Below are 9,311 nucleotides of genomic sequence, written 5' to 3'. Positions count from 1 at the left end.
CATTCATCACTTCTGGTTTAACACTGCCATCAAGTGGTGATTGTCCAAACTGCACCACTGTTACGATAGAGAAAGTGAGAGATAGAGAGAAGAAAGTGTGAGAGAGAGAGAGAAGAAAGTGTGGGAGAGAGAGAGCAGAGTGTGGGAGAGAGAGAGCAGAGAGAGAGATTAGAGTGTGTGGGAGAGAGAGAGAGAGAGAGAGAGCAGAGAGAGAGCAGCGTGTGGGGAGAGAGAGAGAGCAGAGTGTGTGGGAGAGAGAGAGCAGAGAGAGCAGAGTGTGTGGGAGAGAGAGAGAGCAGAGTGTGTGGGAGAGGAGCAGAGAGAGCAGCAGGCTGAGAAAGCAAAGAAAGAGTGAGAGAGCAAAGAGTGAGATAGCAGAGAGAGAGAGCAGAGAGCAAGAGAGCAGAGAGCAGAGAAAGAGAGAGAGCAGCAGAAGAGAGCAGAGAGAGAGCAGAGAACAGAGAGAGCAGAGCAGAGAGAGCAGAGGGAGAGAGCAGAGAACAGAGAGAGAGATGGCAGAGAAGCAGAGAGAGAAGTAGAGAGCAGAGACAGAGAGAGCAGAGAGAGAGAGGGCAGAGCAGAGCAAGCAGAAGAGAGCAGAGAAGAGAGCAGTGAGAACTCTGTTGCTATAGTGACCCTGCATTACAACTCTGTTGCTATAGTAACCCTGCATCACAACACTCTGTTGCTATAGTAACCCTGCATTACAACACTATGTTGCTATAGTAACCCTGCATTACAACACTCTGTTGCTATAGTAACCCTGCATTACATCACTCTGTTGTACAATTTGTTTAATTCTATTCCACATATTTAATTGTTTTGTATTTCATTTCATATTTGTTTCATGTTTCAACCAGTCGCAGGTTAACATCAACCTGACAGAGGAAACGTAAAATCAATAAACAAACTGTTTTCACAATTAACAGCCTTTTCTTGTTTCAAGTATGTTTTATTATGAAAAGTACAATATATCCTTGTATACTTGTACAACTATGGAGCGTATGTCCAGATATAATTATATAATTTGTTTTTCAACATAAAAGACAACACATGATTACATGGTATTTTAACAGTGTTGTTGTAAGAGGTCCTCACAACTATAGAAAGACGCGCATGTGTGTGTGTGTGTGTCCAGAATGTGTGTGTGTGTCTAGAGTGTGTGTGTGTCCAGAGTGTGTGTGTATCCAGAGTGTGTGTGTGTGTCCAGAGTGTGTGTGTGTGTGTGTCCAGAGTGTGTGTGTGTCCAGAGTGTGTGTGTGTGTCCAGAGTGTGTGTGTGTGTCCAGAGTGTGTGTGTGTGTCCAGAGTGTGTGTGTGTGTCTAGAGTGTGTGTGTGTGTCCAGAGTGTGTGTGTGTGTGTGTGTCCAGAGTGTGTGTGTGTGTGTGTGTCCAGAGTGTGTGTGTGTGTGTGTGTCCAGAGTGTGTGTGTGTCCAGAGTGTGTGTGTGTGTGTGTGTGTGTCCAGTGTGTCCAGTGTGTGTGTGTCCAGTGTGTGTGTGTGTCCATAGTGTGTGTGTCCAGTGTGTTGAGTGTGTGTGTGTCCAGAATGTGTGTGTGTCCAGTGTGTGTGTGTGTGTGTGTGTGTGTGTGTGTGTGTGTGTCCAGTGTGTGTGTGTGTGTGTGTCCAGAGTGTGTGTGTGTCCAGTGTGTGTGCGTGTGTCCAGAGTGTGTGTGTCCAGTGTGTCGAGTGTGTGTGTGTCCAGAATGTGTGTGTGTCCAGTGTGTGTGTGTGTCCAGTGTGTGTGTGTGTCCAGTGTGAGTGTGTGTCCAGTGTGTGTGTGTGTGTGTGTGTGTGTCCAGTGTGTGTGTGTGTGTGTCCAGTGTGTGTGTGTCCAGAGTGTGTGTGTGTCCAGAGTGTGTGTGTGTGTCCAGTGTGTGTGTGTGTCCAGTGTGTGTGTGTGTCCAGTGTGTGTGTGTCCAGAGTGTGTGTGTGTGTGTCCAGTGTGTGTGTGTGTCCTGTGTATGTGTGTCCTGTGTGTGTGTGTGTCCTGTGTGTGTGTGTGTCCTGTGTGTGTGTGTGTGTCCAGTCCTGTGTGTGTGTGTGTCCAGAGTGTGTGTGTGTCCAGAGTGTGTGTGTGTGTCCTGTGTATGTGTGTGTCCTGTGTGTGTGTGTGTCCTGTGTGTGTGTGTGTCCTGTGTGTGTGTGTGTCCAGAGTGTGTGTGTGTCCAGTGTGTATGTGTGTGTCCTGTGTGTGTGTTTGTCCAGTGTGTGTGTCCAGAGTGTGTGTGTGTCCAGAATGTGTGTGTGTGTGTCCAGAGTGTGTGTGTCCAGAGTGTGTGTGTGTGTCCAGTGTGTGTGTGTGTCCAGAGTGTGTGTGTGTGTGTGTGTGTGTCCAGTGTGTGTGTGTCCAGAATGTGTGTGTGTGTGTGTCCAGAGTGTGTGTGTGTCCAGAATGTGTGTGTGTCCAGAGTGTGTGTGTGTCCAGTGTGTGTGTGTGTGTAGAATGTGTGTGTCCAGTGTGTGTGTCCAGTGTGTGTGTGTGTGTCCAGTGTGTGTGTGTGTCCAGTGTGTGTGTGTGTGTGTGTGTATTTGTCCAGTGTGTGTGAGTGTGTGTGTTTGTCCAGTGTGTGTGTGTGTGTCCAGTGTGTGTGTGTCCCCAGTGTGTGTGTGTGTGTCCAGTGTGTGTGTGTGTGTCCAGTGTGTGTGTGTGTCCTGTGTGTGTGTCCTGTGTGTGTGTGTATTTGTCCAGTGTGTGTGTGTGTGTCCAGAGTATGTGTGTGTCCAGAGTGTGTGTGTCCAGTGTGTGTGTGTGTGTCCAGTGTGTGTGTGTGTGTCCTGTCTGTGTGTGTGTGTCCTGTCTGTGTGTGTGTGTCCAGAGTGTGTGTGTGTGTCCAGAGTGTGTGTGTGTGTCCAGAGTGTGTGTGTGTGTCCAGAGTGTGTGTGTGTCCAGAGTGTGTGTGTGTCCAGAGTGTATGTGTGTCCAGAGTGTGTGTGTCCAGTGTGTGTGTGTCCAGTGTGTGTGTGTGTGTGTATTTGTCCAGTGTGTGTGTGTCCAGTGTGTGTGTGTGTGTCCAGTGTGTGTGTGTGTGTGTCCAGAGTGTGTGTGTGTCCAGTGTGTGTGTGTGTGTGTGTGTGTGTCCACTGTGTGTGTGTGTCCAGTGTGTGTGTGTCCAGTGTGTGTGTGTGTCCAGTGTGTGTGTGTGTGTCCAGTGTGTGTGTGTGTGTCCAGTGTGTGTGTGTGTGTCCAGTGTGTGTGTGTGTCCAGTGTGTGTGTGTGTCCAGTGTGTGTGTGTGACCATTGTGTGTGTGTCCAGAGTGTGTGTGTGTCCAGTGTGTGTGTGTGTCCAGTGTGTGTGTGTGTGTGTCCAGTGTGTGTGTGTGTCCTGTGTGTGTGTGTGTGTCCTGTGTGTGTGTGTGTGTGTGTGTGTGTGTCCTGTGTGTGTGTGTGTCCTGTGTGTGTGTGTGTGTGTGTCCTGTGTGTGTGTGTGTCCTGTGTGTGTGTGTGTCCTGTGTGTGTGTGTGTCCTGTGTGTGTGTGTCCTGTGTGTGTGTCCTGTGTGTGTCCTGTGTGTGTGTCCTGTGTGTGTGTGTCCTGTGTGTGTGTCCTGTGTGTGTCCTGTGTGTGTGTCCTGTGTGTGTGTGTCCTGTGTGTGTGTGTGTCAGGTTGTGTATTGTGTGCCTCCAGTGTGTGTGTGTCTGACACACACACACACCTGTGTGTGTGTGTGTCCAGGTGTGTGTGTGTATCACTGACACAGAGATACTGAGGAGTCAACATCATAAACCCCAAACCCTGGATAGAGGGGCTCAGTGAATGTGGAGGTGAATGTGATCAGGTGGGTCAGTGTGTCAGAGGAGGCTCTATAGAAGGACAGAGTGCCGGCTGGCCAGTCCAGATACACTCCTACTCTGTGGGAGCTGGAGGAGGGGACGTCTATGGTAGTGGGATTATTATTGTGCCTGGCAGTGTAACTGTTGTCAGAGCAGAACAGACTCCAGGACTTGTCATTGTATCCAAGACAACAGTCATCACCCCTTCCTCTCCTGCTGATTCCTTTATATGTCACTCCTATAACAGCCCCCATTCTCCCACTCCACTCTACCTCCCAGTAACAGCGCCCAGTCAGACCCTCTCTACACAGCACCTGTCCCCAGTTCTCAAATCTCTCTGGGTGATCAGGATACGGCTGCTCCTCTCTCCTCCATGTCACCTTTCTGTTCTCCTCAGACAGAGAGAGGTGTCTGTTTACTGTGTTTAGGTCCAGTGTGAGATCACAGACATCTGATGGATGAAACCAGACACAATATTAGAAATCATCATCATTCACATTAGAATGTTAACTCACTTTTCACTAATTCATTTAATGTAGATGTTTCTAGGTATCAAAAGGAGAAGTTAAGGTAAGTTGAGACTTGTTGAATGATCATATGTTATACTGTATGGTAATATAAAACACACTTATTCCCATTAATTACACACACACACACACACAGTCAAATTAACTCTTTGTAAACTTTGGTGTCCCTGATTTCTGCTTCTGTAGAACTACAGCTGATATTTAATATGACCAAGTCAGTAATGATGGTGGTCTTTGACTTTGACTTAACTTGAATTAAGACTTATTCTTAGTCATATTCTTCACAGCAGTCAACACTCACATTTTCTAAGCCCAGGTTTCATTCTGTTCTCTCCACCATGTTCCACACTGTAGCGGTAAGCAGAAGAACAGACAGTCATTGAGGGATACACATGAACTCACACACACACACACACACACACAGGACACACACACACACGACACACACACACACGACACACACACAACTTTCATATATCAAGCATGAATTGTTTGTTTTTATGTGTGTATGTGTCTAGCGTGTGTGTGTGTGTGTGTGTGTGTGTGTGTGTGTGTGTGTGTGTATGTGTGTACGTATGTGTGTGTGCGTGTGTGTTTGTGTCCAGTGTGTGTCTGTGTGTGTCCAGTGTGTGTGCGTCCAGTGTGTGTGTGCGTCCAGTGTGTGAGTCCAGTGTGTGTGTGTGTCCAGTGTGTGTGTGTCCAGTGTGTGTGTCCAGTGCTTGTATATGTGTGTGTGTGTGTGTTTGTGTGTGTACTGTGTGTGTGTACTGTGTGTGTGTGTCCAGTGTGTGTGTCCAGTGTGTCTGTGTGTGTGTGTGTCCAGTGTGTGTGTGTCCAGTGCTTGTTGGTGTGTGTGTGTGTACTGTGTGTGTGTGTGTGAGTCCAGCGTGTGTGTTTGTCCTGTGTGTGTGTGTGTCCAGTGCTTGTTTGTGTGTGTGTGTGTGTGTGTGTGTGTGTACTGTGTGTGTGTTTGTCCAGTGTGTGTGTGTGTGTGTGTGTGTCTAGCGTGTGGAGACACACACACACACACACAGACACAAACACACACTGGTGACACACACACACTGGTGACACACACTGGAGACACACACACACTGGTGACACACACACACTGAGACAAAAACACACACTGGAGACAAAAACACACACACACTGGTGACACACACACACACACACTGGAGATACACACACACACACACACTGGCCACACACACACACACACACACACTGGCCGCACACACACACACAAACACACTGGAGATACACACACTCAGCAAACATGTCTGATATGAACATTGACATAAACCCTCTACATACTTGAGTTTCTCCAGTCTGCAGTGTGGATCCTCCAGTCCAGCAGAGAGCAGTCTGACTCCTGAGTCTCCTGGGTGATTGTAGCTCAGGTCCAGCTCTCTCAGGTGTGAGGGGTTTGACCTCAGAGCTGAGACCAGAGAAGCACAGCCTTCCTCTGTGACTAGACAGCCTGACAGCCTGCAAAGAGTCAAATCATATTAAAACCACACTGCTATTCTTTGGTGGTGAAAATAGTGGCAGTAAATGTTTTCAACATATTCAGATATATCAGTGTCCTGAAACCTTCCATATCTATTCGTAAAATAGTGTATCATCATAAAAAATGACAAATGATCAAAGTATTGCCTGCAGATAGAAACATGTATAGTACAAATATTTGAGAAGACTGACCAGAGTTAAAAAGCAGTATCAGTCAAAAGACAGACAGTGAGGTATCAGATTTAGATTGTATTGAGTATACAGTCCACATCATATCTATTTAGACAGTGAGGTATCAGATTTAGATTGTATTGAGTATACAGTCCACACCATATCTATTTAGACAGTGAAGCTAACATTTTAAATGTGTCTCCATACTCCAACATTTTGGATTTCAGATCAAATGTTTCATATGAGGTGACAGTATATATAATGTCACCTTTTATTTGAGGGTATTTTAATACATTTCTGTTTCACGTTTTGAAATGAAAACACTTTATGTATCTAGTCCCCCCATTTGAAGAAATGACACATTTACTATTCATTCATTCATTCATTTATGTAAATGTTAGTGTATTAGTGTATTAAATTAGTCAACCTCTCACCATTAAAAATAACAGAGGTTACAACAAAACATGCTAACCTCTCACCATTACCAATAACAGAGGGTACAACAAAACATGCTAACCTCTCACCATTACCAATAACAGAGGATACAACACAACATGCTAACCTCTCACCATTACCAATAACAGAGGCTACAACAAAACATGCTAACCTCTCACCATTACCAATAACAGAGGCTACAACAAAACATGCTAACCTCTCACCATTACCAATAACAGAGGATACAACACAACATGCTAACCTCTCACCATTACCAATAACAGAGACTACAACAAAACATACTAACCTCTCACCATCAACCTCAAATAAAAGGTGACATTCTGTACTGTCACCTAATATGAAACATTATATCTATATATATATTTATCACTTGTTGACCAACTACAGGAATACTGACCTCAGAGTCTCCAGTTTACAGTGGGGATTCCCCAGTCCAGCAGAGAGCAGTTTCACTCCTGAATCCTTCAGGTCATTGTTACTCAGATCCAGCTCTCTCAGGTGTGAGGGGTTTGACCTCAGAGCTGAGACCAGAGAAGCACAGCCTTCCTCTGTGACTCCACAGCCTGACAGCCTGACAAAGAGATCATCATGACTTCACAAACACACTGTTGATTTAATGAGTAGTGTAGAAGGACAATGGTAGATGCATTTGGTTTATTCTCTCAAACAACATATAGATTCATCTTCCGTCTCCTAGAATTGTATGGTCATATTGTTATACTAATGTGAAAATCAATGAATTTATTCAGTATGTTATTCAATATAATATTATATACATATTATAATACAGATTTTTCTCTAAACTGAATATTTCTTCCTGATGATTAGTTCTGATATGTCATTTTATTTACTCACAGAGCAGCTCTGGAGGCTTTGACCACTGGCAGCAGCCTCAGAAGACCTTCCTCTGATCTGGAGTATTTCTTCAGGTCAAACACATCCAGCTCCTTTTCTGAAGTCAGCAACACAAAGACCAGAGCTGACCACTGTGCAGGTGACAGGTTGGGTTTTGAGAGACTTCCTGAGTTCAGGAAGCTTTGGATCTCCTCCACTAGAGAATGGTCATTCAGTTCATTCAGACAGTGGAACAGATTGATGCTCCTCTCTGGAGAGGGATTCTCCCTGATCTTCTCCTTGATGTACTCGACTGTTTCTTCATGGCTCTGTGAGCTGCTTCTGGTCTTTGTCAGTAGACCTCGTAAGTGCTTCTGATTGGACTCCAGTGAGAGGCCCAGAAGGAAGCGGAGGAAAAGGTCCAGGTTTCCTGTCTCACTTTGTAAGGCTTTATCCACAGCACTCTTGTAGACAGTAACTTCAGGCTTGTAGACAGTAACTTTACGCCTTTGTTTGATCCTCAAGAAAAAGTTCCTGGACGTTGTTTTCAGTTTGGCCATTAGATTCTCATTGTTGTTGATGAATGAGAGGAACACATATACAGCAGCCAGAAACTCCTGAATGCTCAGATGAACAAAGCAGTACACCTTGTCCTGGTACAGCCCACATTCCTCTTTAAAGAGCTGTGTGCACAATCCTGAGTACACTGAGGCTTCATTGACATCAATTCCAGCCTCTTTCAGGTCTTCTTCATAGAAAATCAGATTACCATTCACAAGCTGTTGAAAAGCCAGTTTTCCCAGTGACAGAATGCTCTCTTTATTCCAGTGTGGACCTGTCTCTTCTTTCCCAAGATACTTTTCATTCTTCTGTTTGGTATGAAACTCCACAAGGTGTGTGTACATCTCAGTCAGAGTCTTGGGCATCTCTTCTATCTTATGTTTCAGCATGTGTTCAAGGACTGTTGCAGAAATCCAACAGAAGACTGGAATGTGGCACATGATGTGGAGGCTCCTTGATGTCTTTATGTGTGAGATGATTCTGCTGGCCAGGTCCTCATCACTGAATCTCTTCCTGAAGTACTCCTCCTTCTGTGGGTCATTGAACCCTCGTACCTCTGTCACCTGGTCAACACACCCTGAAGGGATCTTATTGGCTGCTGCAGGTCGGGTAGTTATCCAGAGGAGAGCAGAGGGGAGCAGATTTCCCTTGATGAGATTTGTCAGCAGAACATCCACTGAGGTTGACTCTGTGACGTCACAACAGATCTTGTTATTCTTGAAGTCTAGGGGCAGTCGGCACTCATCCAGACCATCAAAGATGAACAGAACTTTGTACTTGTTGTAGATGGAGATTCTTGATTGTTTGGTTTCCACTGAGAAGTGATTGAGAAGTTCAATGAAAGTGTGATTGTCCCCTTTCATCAAATTCAGCTCCCGAAAAGGGAATGAAAATACAAATTGGACATCCTGATTTGCTTTTCCTTCAGCCCAGTCCAGAATGAACTTCTGCACAGAGACTGTTTTTCCAATGCCAGCGACTCCCTTTGTCAGCACAGTTCTGATAGGTTTGTCTTGTCCAGTTAAGGGTTTGAAGATGTCATTACATTTGATTGCAGTCTCTGGTCTTGCTTGTTTCCTGGTTGTTGTCTCAATCTGTCTCAGCTCATGTTCATTATTGACCTCTCCTGTTCCACCCTCTGTGATGTAGAGCTCTGTGTAGATCTTATTGAGAAGTGTTGGGTTTCCTTGTTTAGCGATCCCCTCAAATACACATTGAAACTTCTTCTTTAGATTAGATTTGAGTTCACGTTGGCAAATCACAGCGAGCTCATCTGAATATAGAAATAACACAGAGGATATTAATATTATGTCTGTTTTAATACCTACAGTATTGTAGGACTGTTATAAAGTTGTAAATTATAATAATGTATTCTCTTAACTGACTGTATAAATGTGTAAATGTATTCATAATGCATTACAGACTGGTGTGACTGATTATATTATTATTGGTATTATTGATGGTATTATTAATGTTCT

The 9,311-nt window shown here is 44.9% G+C and overlaps 1 protein-coding gene across 1 annotated transcript; it reads right to left on the bottom strand.

The window, feature by feature from the left end:
• Window positions 1–3,661: 3,661 nt before the first annotated feature.
• Window positions 3,662–9,113, bottom strand: LOC135568975 (NLR family CARD domain-containing protein 3-like). The gene is made up of 5 exons (XM_065015755.1): window positions 7,294–9,113; window positions 6,836–7,009; window positions 5,617–5,790; window positions 4,601–4,647; window positions 3,662–4,223 (listed from the first exon to the last, which is right to left on the bottom strand). Exons 1-5 carry the CDS (start codon window positions 8,694–8,696, stop codon window positions 3,688–3,690), a joined length of 2,334 nt encoding a protein of 777 aa, XP_064871827.1. The 5' UTR covers window positions 8,697–9,113; the 3' UTR covers window positions 3,662–3,687.
• Between the last annotated feature and the right edge of the window lie 198 nt (window positions 9,114–9,311).

This window comes from Oncorhynchus nerka, unplaced genomic scaffold, assembly GCF_034236695.1.
Source record: "Oncorhynchus nerka isolate Pitt River unplaced genomic scaffold, Oner_Uvic_2.0 unplaced_scaffold_1290, whole genome shotgun sequence".
NCBI classification, from domain to species: Eukaryota; Metazoa; Chordata; class Actinopteri; order Salmoniformes; family Salmonidae; genus Oncorhynchus; species Oncorhynchus nerka.
Note: the sequence above shows the minus strand (reverse complement) of the source record. Positions and strands in the feature narration are given on the sequence as shown.

Bases quoted from the DNA above. Each gene is read 5' to 3' on its own strand.
- LOC135568975 (XM_065015755.1), bottom strand. From the start codon at position 8,696: ATGAAAGGGGACAATCACACTTTCATTGAACTTCTCAATCACTTCTCA. The intron at 4,648-5,616 runs GTATGTAGAGGG...TTACCGCTACAG, and splicing joins TGCAGACTGGAGAAACTCAA to TGTGGAACATGGTGGAGAGA. The intron at 4,224-4,600 runs GTGAGTGTTGAC...TTCATCCATCAG, and splicing joins GAAACCTGGGCTTAGAAAAT to ATGTCTGTGATCTCACACTG.